Genomic DNA, 23,380 nt, shown 5'->3' with positions numbered 1-23,380 from the left:
TTCTTGATGGTTCAGTCAAAATCTTTTCGGTAAAGTGTTGTGAAAAAGACTTCTTTTGTTGTTGTTGTTGTTGTACCAGTGTGATACATAGTTCAGATGCCTCTCAGCAGAAATCTGTAATCATTAAATGATCCTGTGTGTAAAGATGTGGGTGGAAGTAAAAGTTTTGAAGGACGCCTCTGTCTGTTCTCTAAAACACTGGTCCGAAAACAGGAAAGTGAGGATGAAAATGGATATTAAGGCACTGTTCAATTCCTTTTGTATTTGCCAAGCTTAACTATGAATGAACAAAATATTGGAAGGGTAGGGGGTACAAAGCATGGCAGAGTATTATGCTAAAAATGTTTCTTTAAGCTTCGGTCTTTCATGACTTCTCAGTGCTTCGGTTGCTTTTTTGGAGTTTTTTTAATCCTTGATGCGTTCATATCTGTGTTTGCCCTTTAACTTTCATCCAGTCTTAATCATCCATCACTAGTGAAAGAATTTACGGTTTTGTTCCAAGGCTTTTAGAAAAGATTTCAATGAACAGCTATGTGAAAAGAGACTCCTGGTCTGATTTCCTTCACCACCTGTTCCTAACTGATTCTTGCACTTTTCAGATTCTGTGAGATGATTCAATTTACAAAGGCACATATTCTCTACAGAGATTTTTGATGGGTTTTCGTTTACTTTTTCATATTTTTTCTCTTTAAAATTTCCCCTGAGTTAATGAATTGAATTGTCTCATGAAGGAATTTGCCATGTACCAAGCTAGTGGAAGTTAAGTAGCAGAAATAGGACTAGAGAAAGGGAGTGAGGTCTCATTTTGATGACAGTGAGCGAGTGTTCAAGGGTAACTGTGAAACTTCTTGTAAGGATCTTCATCATTTTCAGAACAAAACTTGTTCATTTTTTGCCTTTTGGGAAGGAACATTTCCCACGGTCATCTGTGGGCCAGAAAATTGTCCTGCTAGAACATCAAGTGTGTACTTGTGTTCAGAAGTGATGGTTAAGTGTTTCAAATCTTTTAAATATCTTTTTCCCTCTCTCTGCTTTTCCATAGGCTTGTCTTGTTGTTACCATGCAAAGGACAATTTAATGTGCCGTGATGTCTGTGAACAGGTGAGCTTGTTTTAAATTTAACTCCGTCAGAGTTGAAATTGTCCCTTTAGACAATGATGTAGCAACACTAAGTTTGTAAGCTAATGATCCTCTCTCTGGAGGCTATGTGTGAATTGTGAGATGTAGTGGTATCAAAATGAGAACTTGGAATTTTTAGAGCCATAGTCCTCTTTCCTTTTGTAGTGAAAAATGGGTTCTGCTGAAGTTGAGGAGAAATAGCAATACCAACCTGAGGCCACAATGGTCAAGAAGTGATAAGCACATTGGGAAATGAGAGGTCTGAAGGTATTTTACAGAATTTATGAATCTTGCATGTTTCTAAGTTCTGGGGAGTTCAAACTGAAGAACAAGATGCTGGTATTATTCTTTCTTCCTTCGGGTTCTTGTTTGTCCACTAAGCATCTCGTTATGATATACAGCTTTGTGAATGCAGCAAAAATCTGCTCACATACTTTATTCATAACCCTCTGTTTCATAATATTTGTTCTGAATTCAAGCTTGAAAAGTATTTTTCTATAACTTATGTTTAGATTTGTATCTGTGGGTAGTAATTAATCCAGCTTTTTGTGTGTGTAGTTACATTTATTCATCTACGTAAGAATTCTACATCAATAAAACTTAGGTCAATGTAGACACAATTTTTATGTTAAAGTTGTGTTCTTAGATCATACCTGCCCTCTTTTCTTGTTTTCATTGCTCATTTTGGGGCTGTTCAAGCAATAAACCTGGTTATGATTAAGTTTATATTTATCTCTGATTGTACTAGCAAAACTTTCACTTTAAATTGCACTTTTCCCTTCCTGATATATCTAGAGAATACAACCAAATCTCCTTTCAGCTTTCATATTGTTAGGCCAAACACAGAAAAGTCTTACAGTCTCTTTGCATAAGATAATCTCTCAATTCCTATAATAATTCTTACAGCCCTTCCAGCATAAGCTTATCTCTTTTAATACAGGTAAGTAAAACTATACATGGCATTATAAAAAAAAAAAGCATGGCACTCCGTCTTAAAAATTGTGTTCTAACTTGGATATAAGAGAAAGATATCCATTCCTGTATATATAAAAAAACTGGTGAGCTGCATTTGGAATCATCTGCCCATTTCTTTCTTGTGTTTCATTGGTTTGAAGTTTCCAGCTTATCATGTGAATTCCTGTTGGCTCTTCATGAAAGGCCTCCAGCTTTTTACTGTCAAATTCCATCCCAATTCTGCTATACTGGTTCTAATTATTACATAGTTTTCTGTGGGTTTTGTAAGACACTCTGATCTGGCCTCATCTGGATGATCTCTCTCCGCTCAGATAATCAGCATATCCAAAACCTTAGTAGTGAGAGGTCTGGAAAAGGTCTGAAGCCAGACTGGTGCCCCCCAAAGTATGCTATAAGGAGCTGGCTCAGGCTGGTGGCATCATTTTCTGTGTGATCCTTTGATGCAACTGAAGGAGCTGTCTGCTGTTACTTTACTGTTTTTCATCTTCTGTAACTTAACTGTTACAGAAGGAAGAAGTTTCATGGCTGTCTTTGGATATGCACTTGCAGATTAGATTTGGGGCCTCGGAGCAGATGAGGAGGAATGATTTGTTGAGGAGCATCTCGGCCTGACCGGCAGATTGTAAACAATCCCACCGGGAGAAACACTCCCTTTTGCAGAGGAGGCTTTCTGGCTAAGGTCATCTGGTTTTCAGGGAGTCACCTCTAGGATGTTGCAGGAATCACAAGGGTTTTTTGACTTCATTGTCTGCACGTCTGTATGGACACTGGCGATAGTATTGAGGGAGGCCTTGCCTGGGAGCCTCCCCAGGGACCGGGGTGAAAGGCACAGACACCCAGTGGTGTTGCCCTGGATCCTGCTGGTTAAGGAAGTAGGCTCAATTAAGGGTAAGGAATTCTACTAACCAGTAAATCAGCTACTGTGAGAGTTTCAAAAAAGAGAATGTGGATTACAGGTTTGTTTGTCAACTCGCGTGGTTCGAACACCTAATTATTTTGCATTACTAATAAGTATTACTCCACTGTTAGCTTTAGTATCATCTCCTTTTCCTGGTTATTTGATTAGCCATGTCAGATACCGTAGCAAGGAGTAAGCAGGCCTCTCTTTCTTCAATTGACTTTTTTCCCCCTAATCTTATTTCTGAGAAATTTCATTGTGATAAGTTTCCTGGCAACATTCATTGTGTACCATTCCAGAGAACTCTATCCATATCCTTCTCCAAGCTTAAGGACTGTCCATCCCTGCTCCCAGGAAAACACTTTAATGTTCCAAGAATCTGATTCAGATAGAAAGAGAAGTTATGAACAAGCTTTGGTGCAGAAAAGATATGGTATAGAGAGTGTAGAAGCAGGGAAATGTCTCCAAGAAGAATTTAGACCTTTTGCCAAGGCAAGTAAGGTTATATAGGGAAAGATAAAGCTCAGCTGGAACTGAGACTTGTAGAAGAAGTCAAGGGCAACAAGGCATTTTATGGCAGTAGTTAAAGGCTGAAGAAGGAAAAATATAAAGCTATTGCTGAAGGCAGCATGTGATTTAATGTCAGTAAATCATTCCTGGCCAACCTGGTTTGATAATTAGGCTGGATTTCTGGAGGAGGGGAGAGGCATGGATGTGATTTGTGTTGTCTGTAGCAAATTTTTAAACATTAATTCCCTCAAAGTTTTTGTATCAATTTTAGGACAATTAGATGAATAAAAACCAGGTTGTAAAATCAGGCTCCGAGATAGAGGTTAGTGGGTCCTACTTTGCCTGTAGGCTAATAATTGGGATACCAAAGGGGCCTGCCCTGGCACCTCTCCTGGTTAACATCTTTGTTAACAGCCTGGACAAGGTGACTCTCATTGAGTTTTCAGGCCATGTGAAGCTGAAAGGAAGTGTTGATAAACTTAATGTTAGGACTGTCATCCAGAGGGACCTGGGCAGATGGAAAGAATAAGCAGATGGACACCATGGTCTGGTCTCATAGTCTACCCTTCTTTGAGCACGAGTTTGAAATAAGTGATCTTCTGAGATCCCTTCCAACCTGAATTATTTTATTATTCTATGACCTCAGGAGAGTCAAAATACTAATGCAGTTTTTTTTTTGCTCTCGTTTCTGAAACAAATGCTGTTGCTGTCTTGATTTTCTTTCAATAAGTTTATCAAGTTAGAATAGAACTGAAAGTTTATCATGTTAGAATAGAACAAATTTAGACTAGAACTGTAATGTACTTTTGCTTCTGAAATTCATCTGTTTCAGTTATATCATTTCCAGTTTCATATCACACGTTAATAGGTCTGTTTCTGTTTCACTTGCTGACCAGTTTCTTGTTTTAATTTATAAGTAAAACTTTACTAGGCTGCTAAAGGAATGACATCCTCAGTTGTATTCCCTACAGTCTAGTGAGCTCCTGAGTTTACAGTTTACCTGTGGGTACTATGCATTCCTCTGTTAGTTTTGACTAGTCTTGGTTTTGTTCTACCTTTTTCTACAGAAATTATATGTTTCAGGGTTTTTTTGAAGCTTAATTGCTTAAGGTCATGTAGCAGAAGGTTAAGAAAATAGAGTTGTATAGTATTTTGATATGTGCAGCAGAAATCCTCTCATTAACATTGTCCTTCCACATTCAGTAGAAACTTTTTGATTGAAATGTTTGAGGAGGAAATTCTCATTCTCTTCTAAATAGAAAAAATTGTGTCTCTATAAAAAGTGAAACATATTTGAAAAACTACAAATACATAAAAAGAAATCTTAAATTTGAATTCTGTTCATACTAACTGTTAGGCAAAGTTGCCAAAGAGTAGATTTTAGAGAAACTAAAAACTGTGAAGTAAATCAAAAAAAGTATTTGATGTGCACAACATTCTCTGTGTTTTAAGGTGTGTTTTGTTTCTAACAGATTTTGTCTTCTAAGAGTGACTCCCGTTTGAAGCACTTACTGCAGCGAGCACCTGAGTATTGTCCAGAATCAATGGTAAGGCTTGCTTGAAAAGCTCTTCAAATGAGATTTTAACCTCAAAGTAGGATTTTTTTCTAAAGCTATCATAAGTTACTTTACTTGCAATAAGGTAGCATGTATAAGCTATAAAACGCAATTAAAATCTTATCTATGTTGTAAAAACTTGTGTAGGGTGATTGTCACTTGGATGTTAATGGTAGTGACTTAAATTAGATCATACATTCCAACATGTGTATGGCACAAAGCCATGAGGTCTTGGGCTAGGACAAGAAGGCCCTGATAGCTGCACCAAATTGTTGATGGCCTTATCTGAGAAGCTGAAGTAATGCTTTTATTGGATAAGTTAGATTATGGTTTCCTGAAAGTTCTGTAGTGTCACTAACATTCTTTAGTTTAACTAAAAAAAAGAGTGTAACCCACTCCCAGGATCTCCTATGGATGATCTAATCAGGGAATAGATAAGTACAGTCATTCAGATTGTAAATTTTAGTCTTATCTCTTGGCACCCTTTTGCAGTCAGAAAAGCCTGCTTTCTTCTGGTAATTTCTGTTACTTCTGAACAGTATCATTACTGTTTGCAGCAAACCTAAAACATATGCTCAGCTCAAGTGAGCAGTGAGTAAGAATAGTAAATCTGGGAATAACATTGAATTTGCAATTTCACAAGATTGTGTTAGTTTATAGATTCTTTCCTTCTGTGTGTCAAAGTTCCTTCAGTTTTTTGTTTCTGTGGGTCAATAGCTCTAAGGTCTCAGAAGGTTATAGACAGCTCCTGGTATGAGTAAAACCTGTCATGAAAACCAGTTGAAGTGATGAATAGCAGCTGGTTTGGTACTGGTTTTCTTTATCTTTCATTCCCTGATAAGACAAGTAGAATCTTGTCTGTATAGTAGAGAAGTGCTTCTGATAAGAGAGGACTGGAGATTATCTGAAAGAGGAAAAATGACACAATGATTTTTATAACTCCCAATTATTATCTTTATAAGTGACAAGTCAGCTGTCCAGTATGGATCTTAAATTAATATCACTGAACTGGTATTATCTAGATACTTGAAATAGTTAGCCTTTCAACTCAATACCTCATTTGCTGTTCTCAGATATCTCTTGTCTTGTTGGACAGGTGTTCTGGTGCCATTTCTAATGAGCAGATGTGTTTAGATTTAATCAGATGGTCAATATTCTTGAGCACTGGTTACAGACATTGTGTTGTGTGTGTTCCTTCAAGGAATATGATAGAAAGCATACTGGCTGGTATTAATTTAAAAAGTAACTGTCAACACAAGAGGTGATTTTTTTTCTTTGAATCATAGATGCATTTAGGTTGGAAAAGACTTTAAAGATATTGAGTCCAACCATTAACCTCCTCATGAAATAAAGGAAGTCAACTGAATCAAAGGGATGGAACTTGCAGAAGTAGCAGCTCGTTACCATCATTGTTTGATCTTGCTTTGGCTCTTCTCTAGGTAGAAAACCTCCACAGATACAGAGGAGGACAGTGTTAGATCATTAAATACAGATCCATTGCAACTTTGGAAAGTCATCAGTTCCTGTGATGATGGATGGATGGATGGATGGATGGATGGATGGATGGATGGATGGATGGATGGATGGATGGATGTGTCACTGTGTGACAATAGGGTTTGCTGTGTCAGTGCGATTGAAACATTTTTTAAAATTTGTTTTCTGTGTGGTTATGTGTGTTTAGGGTATTTTTAAGCTGGTGGGAAGGAATGTTAGGGCAGTAAGCTTCTCCACAGGTCTTAGTCCTAGAAAAATCTTGTTCTTTAAGTTGCAGTTTAGTTCTGTGAACACTGATTGAGAGAGTTGACTAGCTTGTGTATTCCAGATAACTGCATTATGTTCTTCACCTGCAAAAATGCTGCTTTTGATTCCATAGTCTGTGCAGAGCAGCCCTCTCATGGAAGGAAGTGGTACTCAGCTTCTATCACAGCACTTCTTTAAAATATGTTTAAATATAAGAATTCTTCCAATCAGATATTTAAAACCCAGTGAAAAAATGCTGAAATTGCTGGCTTGAGTCTGCTATAAACTCTCTTATTCTGTAGACTTGCTTTTGCTTAATTGCATTTTTACTTTTCAGAGAGAAGTGTGGGGTTGTATAAATTCTTCTTTGCCAGGTAAGAAATACCAGTTGACTATTGAATCATGATGCTTTTTCACCCTCTTTGTGTTTTGATATTGTGTCTGCCACCTGCACTTAACGATTTTATGATAATTTAACTTCCATTATGCATCTAATATAAACTGTGTGTTGTTAAGTTTTATGTAGTATATGAGTTATCTGTACATTTTATTAATAGTTTTCTTTTCCTAGTATAAAAATATTTAATATGTTTGTATAATTAAACATGTTTTTCTGTGACAAGTCAGAGAAATATCAGCATTTCTTTCTTTTTGTTTTTTTTTATTTTCTTATGCATTAACCTGATCTACAAAATGGTTCATAATAATTACTTTAATCTAGATGCAGCATAATTTGAACAAAAACTGAGTAACACAGGGAGGTAGTAAGAATTAGGCAAGCAATTTAAGTGCAGGGGCTCAGATTATGAACCAAACTGCTTGGTACAGGTGGATTTAGAAAGTGTGACAGGTTGAAGCTGGCCAAATGCCAGTTCATCTATGAGAAATAATTTATTCATTTTCCTCTGCTGTAGTTAAGCAGAGGGGGGGGAAGAAAACTCATGGGTTGAGATAAGGATTAGGAGAAAACACTTTAGGGGCAAAGTAGGCACAAAACTTTAAAAGGTATAAAGAAAAAAGTATTATTAACAGAATTAAAAGAGGATAAAGAGAATGAAAATAAAATAAACCTTTAGAACACCTTTCTTCTCCACCCCAGCCTTTTTTCCTTCCCACTGACAGCACAGAGAGACAAAATATGGGAACTTCAGTCAGTTTGCCACTTTTTAAGATCTTTCTTCAGTTCACTTAGGGAGAGGAGTCTCTTTTGCTATGCCTTGGGGTCTTTCCTATGGCAAACAGTTCTCTGTGAACTTTTCCAATGTGGTTTTAATTTTCACAGCTAATAGTCTGTCCGGAACCTGCTTGCAATGTGAAGTCCCTCCCACAGCTTATGGTCTTCCCACAACTGCTCTTTGTGGGCCATCTATTTTACGGGGTGCAGTTTTTAAGGATGAGCTGTTCTAGGGTATAAAAGCAAGGGTCCTGTTCCTCTATCTCTGCAATCAAGGGCTCTTTCTCTTTCTCTCTCTGTTCAAGCCTCTCACTGAGTCTCAGCTTCTCAGTATCCACAAGCTCCAGCATGAGTGCCTTTTCCTCATGGGCTGAGAGTGAATGCTGCATCCCCCCATGCACTCCATGAATCACAGGGAAACTGTTTGCTGTATTACAAGTCCTCACCACGGCCTGCAGAAGAATCTCAGCTCTGATGCTCAGAGCACTTCCTCCTCTCCCTCCTTCCTTTGCAGTGCCACCATGTTCTCCTCACCTTTCTTCTGCTTTTCCTTTTTCCTGACTCGGGAGAGAATTCGTGTTCATAGGTTTGTTTGTTCTCAAGTTCTATCAATTGAAAAGATTTTATTGACTCCTGAAGTGCTGAAAGGTTGATTTTGTCCAGGCTTTGCATCGGGGAATTGCTTGCTGTGCCTGTTGCTGTTGGTCACACAGTCCAAGCCCCACAGGTCCCGTGTCACCAGGATGTCCCCTGGCAGCAGGATCCCAGCAGCCAGATGGGTCCGGCACTGGCCATCTCTCCAAGGGCAGAAAGAGAGCTTCCCATGGTTTCTTCTTTCTTAAAGATGTTGTCATAGAGACATTACTTGCCTCTCTGACTGGCTTAGCAGTTTTCAGAGCAGCCAGCCATTGGTTGTGCCAGGCATGGAGGAAGCTGCTAGCTGCTCTCACAGAGAATTAGCCGCTTCCTGGCTCGCTCCTGCCCTCTTCACCAAAAGTCAATTAATGCAAATCCAGCATAGAAAGTTAAAGCATAAATCACAACATAGGGCTGTAGTGTTAAAAGGAGAGATCAAAACCAGATTAAATCAGGCTTGACTAGTCCATCGTATCATGTGTAATTTCTAAAAGACTTTGAAATGACCAAATTAAAATGCTATATTTGGAAAAGTGGGAGTGCAGGAAGAGGAGGCTGTAACAGTTTTACAGCATCTGCTCAGACTCCCTCCCTCCTTCCTGTTCCCCCAGCAGGCCTCAGAGGCAAACTGTTGGTTCCAGTGCTTGTGAACAGACTTTCTGCCTTATTGGTTAGAAACCTGTGTGCAGTTACTGGGCTTCCATCCTGTTGGAGTCACAGAGACACGGCAGGAAAGCTCCCACAGCAGGTGTGCTGTGAGGGACAGGTACAGGAAGATGAGAAGCAGGAGTTGCCCTTTATGTCAGAGTGTTAGCTGGATTGCATGGAGCTCTGCCTGGAATGGCTGATGATCCAGCTGGGAGCAGCCTGTGGCTCTGGAGTGCGTTGTACAGAGAGCCCGACACGGGTGATGATGTGTGTGTCTGCTGCACACTGCCTCATCAGGCTGAAGTAGAAATGAGGTCTTCTTTGTCCAGCTGGAAGAAGTCTTGTGTTCACAGGCCTGGTGTTTATGGGCAGCTTTAATCACCCTGGTACCTCTTGAAGAGAAAACACGAGCGCAGAGGCAGTCTACTGGGAAGAATCCCATGGGCCGTGGAACTGGAGAAAAGGAGGGTACAAGAGAGCTGCTTGACTTTCAAGGATCACCTTATCCAAGCTTCCACTTAATGCATGGTGGGATTAGAAAAGCCAGAACCTATCAGGAGTGGATCCTGGTGAATAATGTGATTGGCAGCCAGAAAGCTTCTTGACCTCCATCAGCAGAAAAGGAAGACTGAGGAAAATGAGAGCCTGCTGCTGAATGAGGCAGGAAACCTTGTGACAAATGACACTAAATAGCCTGTGGTCTTCTTTGCCTCAGTCTTTACTGTAAACACGAACCTGCAGGAGTGGCAGGTCCCTGTGAAGTCGTAAAGTCCAGAGCAAGGAAGACTGTATTTGATGGAGGAGGATAGAGTTAGGTATTGAGAGGAGATAATGAGGACTTTGGAGAAGAAGGGAAGAAAGCAAGTTCATTCCTGCCTCTGGAAAGGACAGGGAGGAGCTGAGGAACTCTAGGCTTGGACAGTTTTACCTTAAACCCTTGGAACGTAATGGAGCAGATCTTCCTCCAAACAATTTCCAGACACATGTAGAACAAGGACATGATGCTCTATAGTCAGCGGGGATATATGAAGGGGAAACAACACTTAACCAACCTGATGACCCTCTGTGATGAGATGACTGCCTTTTTAGGTGAGGGGAAAGCAGTGCATGTTATTTATCTCAGCTTCAGTAAGGATTTTGTCATTGGTTTTTTTGACTTGCTTATAGACAAACTGATGAAGTGTGAGCTGGATTAGTGAGCAGTGGAGGTGAAGTGAAAACTGGCCAAACTGCTGTGCCAGAAGGTTTGATCAGCATCACAGGGTGCAGCTGTAGGCCAGTATATCCTGAGGGTTGATGCTGGGTCTGGGTCTGGTCCTCTTTAATGTCTTCATTGATGATGGGACATTACACCCTCAGTGTATTCAGCAGTGATGCAGAAGTGAAAGGAGAGGTTGCTAGACCAGATGGTTGTTCTGCCATTCACGGGGATGTTGATTAGCCAAAGGAATAGGCAGATAGGAACCTCATGAAATTACAGAAAAGGAAATGCAAAGTCCTGCACCTGGCAGAGGCCCTGTGCTCCACAGCACGCAGGAGGCTTGGCCAGCTGGAAAGCAGCTTGGTAGAAAAGGTACCTGGGAATCCTGGTGACCAGCAAGTGGAACATGATCCAGCAATATGCCCTTCTAACAAAGAAAACCGACAGCATCCAGACGGCATCAGTGAAAATGTTGCCAGCAGATCAAGGGAGCTGATCCTTTCCCTCTGCTCAGCATTGGTGAGTCCACATCAGGGATACTGTGTCCAGTTCTGAGCATTTTGGACAAGAAAACTATGAACACTCTGGAGCAAGTTCAGCAAAGGGCCACTGTAAAGTGATTAAGGAGCTGGAATGTATAGGAGGGCAGGCTGGGAGTTTGGCAAATAGATGATTTGTTGTGGCTCAGGAATCTGTGTGGTACAGATGAATGTGATGAGTTCTCATAACTGTGGGCTCCAGTCAATTGATTGTGCACTGAAGGTGTATTTTCACCTAGAAATGCACATGACTACCTTGACGACAAAATTAATTTACAAGTTACTGTATTAAGATTCAGCAGTGTTTCTTGAGAGTATGACATCAATTTATCCACAAGCTTGTCTGCTGGTGGGATATAACCTGGAGAGAGGGCACTTGCCAAGAAAACATTAACAACAGCCTTCTTAATTTGGTGTGTACTTGTAGCTTGTTTCATTCTTTTATCACCATGAAGTTTAGTTCCAGTATGTCGGAAACCACAGGCCCTGTATAGCACAAAATATGGATGCCTGATTACTCAGTGGTGACTGCTTATTGGTGACACTGCTCCTGAAGCTGTCCAGCTGCATTTACCATGTGTTACTCCTGGATACAGCTAGTTATTGCAGCAGAGATTTCTGGAGATCTTTTGTCATATTGCACATGATGTTTCTTTGATTTTTTTTGGATTGCTTATGCCTTACATTATCAATCCTACTAATAAATGTTCTACCAAACGTTACTGTTCTGATTGAAACACATTTCTGCATAAATCCCCACACAGGAATTTATGCAGAAATGACTGATGTGTTATTTTATGCCTAAAACAGAGCACAGTGAGTGTTGGTTTGGCCATTAACTGTACATATGTAGTGAAACCTAAATTCCAGATTCTTGAACACTGATTGCAAGGTACTGATGTGTGCAGTACAGCAATCCTTTTGATATTGTCAAAAAGATGTTTAAGCTCAGAAACATGAATTCTGCACCCCAGTTGTGGCAGTGAAAGGTGAGCTGCACTTGCAGTTGTTAGTGGGCTTCACAGCTGCTTTGAACTAGCGTGAATTGGAAAGCTGAGGCAATGCTCTGAATAGATGTCAAGAGGATTTTGAGAGTCTCTGGAAAGACCTATGGATCATTGGCCCTGCAGAGGGTCTGAACCATTAGATGGTCAAACTGACAGAATACAGGCTGCAACCAGAAGCTGTAGTGCACCTTTGCCCCTCTGCTCCCTCCACCTGCTGAGCAATGCTACCACCTTACTTGTGTCAGGCATTAAGCTTTTAATTTGTATTTTAGGAACTGTTATGTGTATTTTAATTTCCATAGGGAATGTGTTAATTTTGCAGATTTTGTGCAGATTTTGCTCCGCCTTTATAATTTTGCCATTAGCACATTTTCTTAATTTACCCATTGGAATGTCGTGAAAGACAGATGCTGGCAATTGTAATTTCTATTCCACCTGTGTTTGTAAAGCCGATCAAGTGTGTTTAAAAGGCAATTTTCTTCATTATAAATAGCAGCTGACCATTGTTTTCCATTGATTGCAATTATTTTTTATTACTTTTTCCAACACTTTTTTCCAAGTGTTTTCCTAGCATTTAAATTTAAGATCTTACACCTAGCTCTTTCATATCCTTTTTTTAAAGCTGGACATCCCATGTGGCTCTTCTAAATAGGCATTTTTCCAGTGGGCTTAAGAGCATTTTTTAAAATTAGCTTGTTGATACTTCTGCTTTCTGCTTTTTTATTTCCACATAAAGGATATAATTTATGTATGTAATAAAGTACTGCTTTATTCTTTAAATATTCATAACAAAAATGAGTGGTTCATTTGAGTTAAATAATTCTACCTCCTGTCCTAAGAAAAGGAATGCAGCAAGTTAGTCACAGCTGCTGGGCAGCTGCACAGATCAAACCTTCCCTTTCCTTCTGTCTTTAGGGTTACATGAAAAATAGATACAGGAATGCATTCTTTTAGTTTATTTCTGGTGTTTGGGAAACATTAGATAATCTGTATTTATTATTAAATCAAAAAGATGAAACAACTTATGGCAGCAATTTGCTTCTTACCATATTTCTATGTAACCTTGTGGTAAGAAATGATGATCATGCAAAGAGGGAAATAAGTGGATTAAGAGAGACAGGAAGATGGGAAACTTCTATTGGCAATAGTTCTGGCTATGGAGCCGTGTTGCTGGGGGGATAAATGACAGAGGAAGTGTTGTGGATTAACCCCAGTGGGCTGCTCATTACCACACAGTGTTTGCTCATTCTCCCATCAGTGGGAGAGAGGGGAGAATCAGAGGGCAGCAGTGATAAAACCCATGGGGTTGGGATAATGGCAGTTTCTAATTTAAAAATGCAAGGAAAAACAAGAAAGAAAGGAGGAAAAACCCAAACCCAAGAAAAACAAGTGAAGCAAAAAGAAAATAATTGCTTACCAGCAACCAACTGATACCCAGCTAGTCCCCAAGCAGGGGCAGCCCCTGCCATCCTCAACTCCCAGCTTTTATGGCTGAGCATGGTGCCATGTGGTATGGAATGTTAGCTGGGGCCAGCTGTCCTGGCAGTGTCCCCTCCCGACCTCTTGTGCACTGTCAGCCTATTTGTGAGTCCCTATGAAAAACAGAAAAGCCTGGATGCTGCCTATATTTGCGGTAACTAAAACATCCCTGTGTTATCCACACTGTCTTAGTCAGAAGTCCAAAACATAGCCCCATGCCAGCTCAGCTGAAGAAATTTAGTTCCCTCCAGACCAAAAACACCACAGGAAGTTTGGAGAAAGAACACGGAATGTTTTCTGCATTGGCAAAGTTGGTAGAGGCACGTGCTATTGAAACAAACAACTGGGTGTATCTGTAAGAGGTGATGCTGTAATGAGATTTTTTTCCCTGATGTTTTTTGTTGTTTTATATTTCAGATTAGATTATCAAAATCTAATATTTCCATTGAACATATACTGCAGTTTACATAAAGCATGTTTATCCGCAGTGTGTGGAAGGTACTTCATTAACTGCTGGATTCAGCATTTATGAAAATGCAGACTTGTGGTTTTTGCTTGAAGTTGGTTTGGAATTCCAATAAAATGTAATCTGTACCACAGGCTTCTTGAATAAGAACAGGATCATCAAATCTGAAAAGCAGAGGGAAGGGAAAATGATGGCATAGTTTCTCTTTCTCCTCTAATAAGTCTGTCATCTTATTTCCCCAGGAGTCTTGAAGAAGTCTGACGGCTGGGTTGGTTTGGGCTGCTGTGAGCTGGCCATTGCTGTGGAGTGTCGGCAAGCCTGTAAGCAGGTAAGGCTTTCACCCTACTGACTGAATCCAGGCTGGTTCTGCGGCTCTCTTTGGTTGTGCTGAGCTTAATTCTGACTTCTTGGCACAGTCTCTACGTAAAAGTTGTTACTTTAAAATAATGTTGAGTGAAAGGCAACACCTGGCTGATCCTAAGCTCTTTTTTTTGTAGCATCATGTTTAGTGATACAACATTGTGGTTACAGCCCCAAACAGATTTTTGTGCCTCTTCAAAGAGGTTTTTGTTTAGATGGAAGAAAAGGGGTTTTTTTGGTGTTAATTAAGCCAGGGCTTTTGTCAAGTAACAGTTTTAAGCATGATTTGTAAATTTAGCAATGAACTTATAATTAAAAATCTGTGAAGCATTTGGTGATTTTTTTTTTCCCCTAAATATGTTTGTGGCTTTAGAAACATTGTGTTTATCATCATCCTTGTAATTCATTTGTGGAGCACAGATGTACTTAATATTCATATTTGTGAATGTTGCCTGTGTAGTCGTACTCTTGACCAAGCAGCCCACTGCCAACTGCTGTCATAACAAAAAAAATTCTCCTTTCACCCAAAAGCACAGGGTTTAAACTCTGTGGCAAGAGATGAGCAGTGAGAACAGGATAGTGTGGGAGAGAGATGGGGAGTGAGTAAACAAACTGGATACTTTTGATCTTCAGAAAAGATGATGTGTGTTTATTCTCAAATGCATTTTTTAGCCATGTTTTCAAATACGTCCTAATGCTTAAATGTCTCCAGGCCTGATAAAGAAATTTCTGTTTATTGCAGTCTTATTAAATTCTATTAGTTTAATCTTATGATTGTTACATCATTTCTCATTATTCTCTAAATCAGATGTTGTATTGTTTGCATGTTAGTAGTTACTGTAGTTTGGAATATCTGTCATATGAAAAAGGAGCACAAGATTTTGTATAGAACGAAGGGATCTGCAGTTTGTGGGGAGAATTTCTGCTACTCAGTTTGACAATAGGAACCATAGAAATGAACACAGAAGAGGGAGGAGAGTGGAAAGTGACACACAAGTGATAAATCAGCAGGGAAAATGAGGAGATCTTTGTGCTCAAGCTCTTCCATTTCTTAAATGCTTTCTGTGTTCTGCAATCTGGCAAACCTTTCACAAAACCTCAGTTGCTTCGTGTGCTTTCAACTAACTTGGTGCAGAGATATGGGGGTTTGGGTTTTCATTAAATGTCATATTAACAAGTCATGGTGTCTGCTTTTTTTTCTTAAAGCTTTACATGGATTCTTTAGGTTCTTAAAGGAACATTTTAATAGATCGTGAATCCATTGTTATTGCAGTTAAGTTAAAAGTCTTTGTTTTGCAACATGATTTTATCATTTTCTACTGCAAATTGAGAAATTTATCTGTCTTTCAGGCTTCTGCAAAAAACGATGTTTTAAAGGTCTGCAGGAAGGAATATGAGGTATGTTTTTATGTGTCTGAATACATCTGAAAAAAATCAACTTTTATATCAATCATTTTATAAGTCCTGTAAAAATATCCTGTAGAAGAGGGAAAGTTCAGTCTTTTTAGAGCTGTGTTTCTGGATGTGCGTATTTTCATATAAATGTGAATTATCTCTCTACAGTTTTTATAAAAGTATAATCACATTCTGTTAAAAAGTTTTGGATTTTTTAGACTTGTATATACCTTGATTTAAATGAAAAAGTTGCAACTCTCAAATTGGATTCCCAAAAACTTTATTTCATAGGAGTTTTGATCGAAGTCAGCATTAGTTGTGATCATTCAATCTGTCAGAAACCTTTCAGCTTGGACACTGAAAGTCAGTTTAAAAGTGACCTAATGAAATAAACTCAGGAAAGAACAGCCTTAAGTATCCTATCTGAATATAAATAATTTCAAGTGTAGAAGTTTTTGTAACATCAGTGAAACTGTTGATGCTTGCAGTTATTTTTACTGTTCTGCTCATAAAATTAATCATCAGGATATCTTCAGAAATCTGCCTTTACCTATGTTCTTTTTTAACACAGTGTGTGGAAATGCTATTCTGCAAGGACTGCTTTTCTTTTGATATTCACCTTAATTAAAAGCCAGATTCCTCCCACCCCCTTTCATCTAATTTCCTTCAGCCCTAAGTTAGGTAGTTCTGCATAAGTTCTGCTCATAATCAACAGTTTGGGATGTCAGACAATTTTCCATTATTTTGATTTGGGCAGAAGTGGAGCAGTTTTCCTGTTTTTTTTCCAGGAAGTATTGAATTACTTTTTTGAAATTTATTTTCCCTTTTGTCTTTTTATCTAAACAATCTACAGAGTATTTTCCTAGACTCTTTACTGTGGAAGTTAGTGTGGGTTAAAGTTATCGTAGCTTGTTCTCTTAAAAATGCATTTTCATTTTAAGTAGTTCTGTCTCCTTTCATGCTATAATATGCTATACTGTCAACATCTGCAAGCTTCTCCTCTGTTATGCTGGTCTGTTTCCTTCTTTTTTTCTGGATTTCTGCATTGCTGTAGGAGGTTGGCCAGTATGGGTTGAAGGAGAACGGGAGAGGAAAGGTAAGAGAATAAAGAATGACTTTATGGTCATAGTCATCTTATTTACTTTTCCAGTTTTCATCTGGAGTTTTGAAAACTGGGTGTCTCACTCTTAATCAGGAGTGATCTTGCTGTTATTGTGCAGAAAACCTTAATGCTTGCTCTCTGTGCAAGACTAAAAGAGAAGGAGAGGGAGAAAAATCATAGTAGAAGGTATCAGCCTTCTGATTAAGGAAGAAAGAAAAAACTCATTTAATGAGGACCAGGTGTGGTAGATACAAATAGTGTGTCAGGGACAGAAATTAAGTATCTGATGTGCTAGATCTTCATTATGATAGAATTTTGTATGACAATGATTTTTCATATGTATCCAGGCTTACAGGTGCTCACAGAAAATAGTACTTAAAATACTCTTAAGAGGCTCATTGGTTGAATTAAATTCAGGGAAGTTTTGCCTAAGATTGAAGATTCCAAATACAGCTTTTGGAGGGAACCTGCAGTTTCCCACACCCTGTCATTATTTCTCTTTAAAAAAAAAAAACAAACCACTGTTCTTCCCACTTTGGTGTATGAGTCTTGCTCCCTCTGTAGTCTGTGAGTAGCTTCTGTGTCCTATACTGTACTTTACATCCTGTGGAGTTGGCTGGGGAAGCACTGAACTGGGGAAGGAATGGCTACTTCAAACTGAAGGAGGTGACACAAATAGCACGTGAATCACATAAATACCATGTCATAATACTGTGTTTGGTTTTGCATTTAAGAACTCATACTTTGCTGAAAATGAGGATCCAACTAGGAAAGTAGCTTGCAGTCTGGATCATAGTGCTCGGTAATCAGCTCTCAGGTCTGTTGCTGAGGTATTTCATAAAGTACATGATGTAAAAGTAAAAGCTATATGAATTAAGGATGTAAAATATAATTCCCTATTTTGTAAACACTCTCATAACTTACCAGTCTTCTTAACTTACATAGCTTACCCACATAAGGGTTTCCCAGAGAATTTTCACAAACTGCTTAGAATAGTCTGAACTGTGCATAGTACACTTCTGTAATCTTTTGAGATTAAGGAGGCAACTTCATGAGTTACCCTTCAGCCTCCCACTAAGATAATGAGGGTGAAGAAGGAGGTAAATCTTCAGGGGTAGGGCAGAGGGTTCAGAGCAGGGGAAAAAAACAAACTTCAAGCAGGAGGTGTCACCAAGTTTGAAGTTACTAAGTGGAGACTCAGGTCATGCAGTAGCAGAATCACTTCAGCATTGATGTGCCAGCCTTTCACAAGATTAATTGAAGATGCTTTTTCTGCTGATCATACATTTCTGCATTACTTTTACTGTAAATATTTGTGTTTATTTTAATGTGGAGGTTTTGCACATTTTAGAAAAGTATTGTGTTGGAATACGGTATTCGTTTTTAATCAGTGCTTTGAAGATGGCGTGTCCTGTAACAGTTTTTATTTTCAAGTAGCACTGCATACAGAAATGAATAAATTTTACACAACTTGCCCAGTATTTTTGAGTGTTACCAAAAGGTATTTTATTTGCCTTCTTCTGAAGGTTTTATTCTAATAGTCCTTTTTTCCATCTTCTGCTTCTCAGATACTCCTTTTGTCGTCTTCATTTTTCCTCTAGTTCTGTGCACCTCAGTTCTTTTATCTTTCACTACTTCTTCCAGCTTTCTGCTATCCTGTTCATCTTCCTCTAAAAAGAAGGTAGGTAATAGTCAAAGGAAGAAGAAAAAAGAAGTGGAGATGGTATGGATTGTACATAGGATTTTCTGATTTTTGAATTTTTAAAACTTTTGTGTAAAGTGGGGGTTCATTTTTTAAAAGACCACATGGAATACATGCTCGGAGGAGCAGCTTAAAATGTTCATGAATCTTAAAATAAGCTGTAAAGGCTTTATTGCTGTGTTTAAGATCCCTTTTCTTTTTTTTGTGCATGGAAAGAGTAGCACTGAAGTTTCCATTAGATTGCAGCTCTTGAGTCTGTGCACTGCATATTGTGAGTTCACTTCTCTGAATATTAAGAACTCCAGTTTTTACTTCACATGTTCCAAATAAGACATACAAACTTCTCTAGTTAATTGGCACTGTGAGAGCTTTACTGCAGCTGAGCACTATTAACATCTCCTAAGGAGTTGAAATGCAACTGAAAATGTCACCACTTATTTAGCCTCTGCTCTTAAAACTACTTTTGGTGCACAGTAGTGAACACTTGATGTCCCTGGATGGTTTAAAGGTAGTTTTGCTATCACGGATTTGAGCAGTCTAGCCGAATCTCACTTGGCAGCTTTTAAACACAGAAACTTAAAATGCGGTGCCTGCAGCTTCAAGTGCTGTAATGGGGATTCAGAAAAATATTCACTCTGCTATGGTATTGGTTTGTTTTTTCCTTCTAGGGTCATATGATCCTGCTTTTTGTTGAGATTTTAGTGAATGCTGACTATCAAGTACCCCGCTGAAAAATGCAGTCATCAGTTTTTAGCTCTTATCTAATTGTTTGTGTGGATTGCTCCAAGGCAATGGATAATAACTCAAGGAACTGTTTAGGACATTGTTTAGCTAAAGGTTCCTAAACAGTTTTAATGAGCTCCTAAGGCTGTGTGTGGCCTCTGGAAATACAGCTTAATGAATTCAGGATGGACTCTGACCATACACTACACCTCGTAGATGATGTTATTGTCATCTGCTGGTGCTTTTTGTCTCTATTCTCTGCTGTTCAAAGAAGGTTGATAGAACACTCGATGATCTTGCCAAAATTTGAGTTCCAGTAAATTTTGTACTACCTCACTCTGCAAGTGTTTTCAATTCTTTACTGGTTTATATAATTGAGGAAAATCTTGACCTTACTTGTTATTACTGCGAGTTTTTAACGTTTTTAACAGATGTTCACCATCATTTGACACTTCAGCTGATTCCACTAAACCTTAGTATGTTGTTACCTACCGACTTTTATCTTCTCTCAATAAATTCAAAGATTAAATGGAGTCAAGGAGAGATCAAGAGGGTTTTCTTTTCTGTGCTTAACTGCACAGAGTTAAGCATTTTACTATTGTATTTGTTAACAGTAGGTAATACGTATAAATGAAGATGGCCTTAATTGGGTAGGATGTAGATTCAAATATTTGTCATGGTTTTGTTGCCCAGGACAATAGTACTGAAGTTATTTTTCTGCCAAAGTTAGTAGAATATAGATACCATTATAATTTTTAGGGAGGAAAAGAATTTTTTGTGAAATTGTCGTAATTTCTCTAGTGAAACAACAGCTTCACTGTTGCTTTTCATTCAAGACACAAGAGGCAGCCATTAGAAAAAATGTGCTTATAATGTGAAAGCATGCCTCACAATGCAGAGGACTTCTTCCTTCAGCAAAATGTTCTGCTCTGTTTGTGTTGGGGTGTGTGCATTTTTGGGTTTTGAGCCGTTACCTGCAGCTGATGAGCTCCAAAAAGAGCGAAACCAGTTAGGTCCTGCAGTACTGGCCAAAATCTTCCTTCAGGGGTGTTCTGGTGGGGAAGACTGAAAAATTTGCTCTGCTGCATAAATCTCAACAGCCTTTTTCAATTTCCATAACACCAAAAAGAAATCTTTGAGAGCCTTTGCTTTAAGGTGTACGTGGTTGTGGTGCTGGTGTCGGCCTGCCACTTTCCACTCCTTCTGCTTGTAGTCTCACTGGCTTTAATCACCAGGCTTGGAAACACCTGGCTTTAAAAAAAAAAGAGACATCTGAAAGATGGGACTTGTGCACAAGTAAAACAAATCATTGTGTTTGTGGTTTAGAAATTTTGATATTGCCATCTTTGTTCGCTTAATTTAGTATTGAACACAAATTAAAAATGGAGTATCAGACTGTGTGTGTACATACACAGCATTGCCTTTGTACCATCATTTTCCCAAATTCTGATGACTTAGTCATTCCTTTAAAGAGAACATATTTTTCTCCTCGTTTGGTTTCTGTGTTGATTGGCTGATTTTGTTTTGTTTTTCCTTACCTATATCTGTCTTTTACCTTTTGCTTTGTTTTCTGTGTCTTTCTTCACTGCCAGTTCACTCAAAGATTCCAAAGAAACCTTGAGTGGGCAGAAAAGCTGGTGACCTCTTAGATATGAGTGCTAATTTAGTAGAGATGGACATGAACCGTGTGTTCTGAAAAGAAGATGCAGTTAGTAATTCAAATCAGACTGACTGTCTAATCTTCTTAACTTTATTTATGAACACGTGATTAGACACTCATTTTGAGTTTTAATTATCTCATATCTGTGTAGCTATACCCCTCACATGTGTGAGGGGTATATACGTACATATAAACTGAACCTTACCCAGAAAACAAAGTCAGCACCCTCAGCTAACATTCTAGTGGCGGCTACAGACACTTAGAGTTTTGTGAAATACGGTGAGTTGCTGTAACAACTCAGTGCAGCTGAATTTCTTCCCCTGCCTTTCTTTGACTGCCATTTTTCCTCACACATTCCTTCCCCTTCCTTGCCTTACTCTGCCTCTGGCATCTGGCAGGTCCTCCTGAAAGATATCTAAAAATGCTTCTTCTGTTCTGTTCTTACATAGTATCATACCTGTTGATATTGCTGACTTAAATCCTAGGGGATGAGAAAAATGAGTTTTCATCAGGGTTAGTGAGAGAGATCAGGTCATGACAAGGTCATGGTGTAAGGGCATACACAAAACTATACAGCTGGGAGCAGGGACAAGGTGGAAAAGAGAAGCCAGACACCTCCTCTTAACCGAAATGTGAGGATTATTACAGTGATTCAGCAGTCTGTGGAAATGTAGTTTCAAAATACAGAAAGAAGATTTATGATTAGGTTAGGACTTCCTGCATGTATAAAATTGGTGTGTGAAATCGCTGTGAGAAGATAATTTTGTCTTGATTTGAGCCCTTCTTTAGAGGAGGAATATTAGTAGATACCATAATCTTGTCAACATTCTCCTTCCTTTTGTGTCCTCTGAGCAGGGCAAGCGAGACTATTATTCATTAACTGCTTTAGAATCGCTTTTTTGTATCATTCAACTTCTAAATAACGTGACAATTTTTATCTGAGTTTATTGCAGCATTAGAGTATGATTCTAAGTATTGTTTGTGCTAACAGTATGGTCAAATACTTGGTATAACCATGGCAGACAGACTTCAGACTTTCCAGCAGCCTCTGCTGTCCCAGTGCCTTAAATAATAAAGTTACAGCGTTCGTTCTGCCTGGCTGGTTTGTGTGCCACTATGGGAATCCATAAAATCAGAGGGTCTTGGGAAAGCTGTAAAAGGCAGGCCTCAGAGACAGCAGAACTGTGATTAGAGGTAAGCAGTAGTCATAAGATAGGTCAGCAGAAAAATTATATAAGAAGTAGAAAAGTAAGGACAAATAGAGCAATGGTCTGCGTATTAATGCTTGTCTAGAATAACTCCCTAAGCTGCAGAAAACTATATTGAGTGAGATATTAGGCAGTTCTAGGCTTAGTAATGGAGCTCTGTGCATTGTGTTTGAAGGCTCACAAGCAGGTATTGTATTTGAAATAAGCAGGCATTGTTTTAACCCAAGGTACATGTGCTTATAGTGGTTAGATAGAACTACTGTCAATATGCTTCTGCTTTATGTGACTGGTCAAAAAAGCTTTTAAAGTTGTAACATTAAGTTCTTGGTCTGCTGTCTGGGATATGAGCTGCTGGCATCTTCCCATTGTCACAACCATGTAATGAGACTGATGCTGGAAAAGACAACAGCTCGAGACGCCTTCCCCAGCAGTCCCGTCCTGTTCGAGGTTTGTAGAGAGACCCCTGGCCGGCCATATGCCACCTTCCAGTGCTCCATGCAGGGTGGCTCTGGAGAAATCAAATTTCAGCAGCTTCTGAGGAGAGTCAGTTTAGGGGCAGAGTGTTGTTGTGTGTGGCAGGTCCCAAGGAAACCGGGTGGCGTCATGGAAACAGGGCTTTTCTGGTAACCTTTGCCTGGCATCCACAGTGAAGGACACACGGTACTACAAAAATGTCATGACCATTTGGGCAGCAGTATAAATCTGTTCTTTACAGATGTAGGATGGTGACCCCACCTCTGTGTTCTTTCTCCATTAATTCTCTTGTCCCTCATCCGTGTTACACAGATGGATGTGTAACAGGATTCAGTTTGTGTGTGGGAAAGAAGGGAACATCTAAAGTTAATCAGATGAAAACGTGCTGCTGGGATGAAGAATGTTGCTGCAAATTCGTTGTAACCTGAGAGAAATAATGCAGTATCCGTGCTTTTGGGAGAAAATACCTGAAATATTGCAGAGGATGTTTTTGGCATGGAAAAAAAAAGTCTGAATTGCTACTTTATGAAATCTAGGGCTTTGTTTTATGTAAGGCGGATTTTTCAGTTTTTGTGTGAGGTGTACCAATAGATCTGTGCTTGATCACTAGAATTATAAATAGTTGCTGTTTGTGGAAAAATAACTTACACTTTCAAGTCAGATGTGTGTTTATTCTCTCAGGGCCTTTCGTTGCCACATCTGCCATGGCTTACCCAAGATTTAAATTAATTTCTTAGTGCTAACAGAAGGAATTTGATGCTGCTCATTACAGTGTTGGGACTGTCCTGTTTAAGATCTTGTGTTCAGA

At 39.0% G+C, this 23,380-nt stretch overlaps 1 protein-coding gene across 1 annotated transcript in view; it reads left to right on the top strand.

Moving 5' to 3' along the window:
* The window catches only part of RECK (reversion inducing cysteine rich protein with kazal motifs), a 46,906-nt gene that overhangs the window by 1,280 nt on the left and 22,246 nt on the right, over positions 1–23,380 (top strand). Inside the window, exons 2-6 of the mRNA XM_084202942.1 lie at positions 1,043–1,101; positions 4,975–5,049; positions 7,136–7,172; positions 14,191–14,276; positions 15,659–15,706. Of these exons, the coding sequence (XP_084059068.1) occupies positions 1,043–1,101; positions 4,975–5,049; positions 7,136–7,172; positions 14,191–14,276; positions 15,659–15,706 (305 nt within the window). The remainder of the gene's footprint in view (positions 1–1,042; positions 1,102–4,974; positions 5,050–7,135; positions 7,173–14,190; positions 14,277–15,658; positions 15,707–23,380) is intronic.

Source organism: Fringilla coelebs (genome assembly GCF_963513975.1).
Source record: "Fringilla coelebs genome assembly, chromosome: 1".
Lineage (NCBI taxonomy): Eukaryota > Metazoa > Chordata > Aves > Passeriformes > Fringillidae > Fringilla > Fringilla coelebs.
The sequence above is the reverse complement of the archived record's forward strand: the minus strand, read 5'-3'. Positions and strand labels throughout refer to the sequence as shown.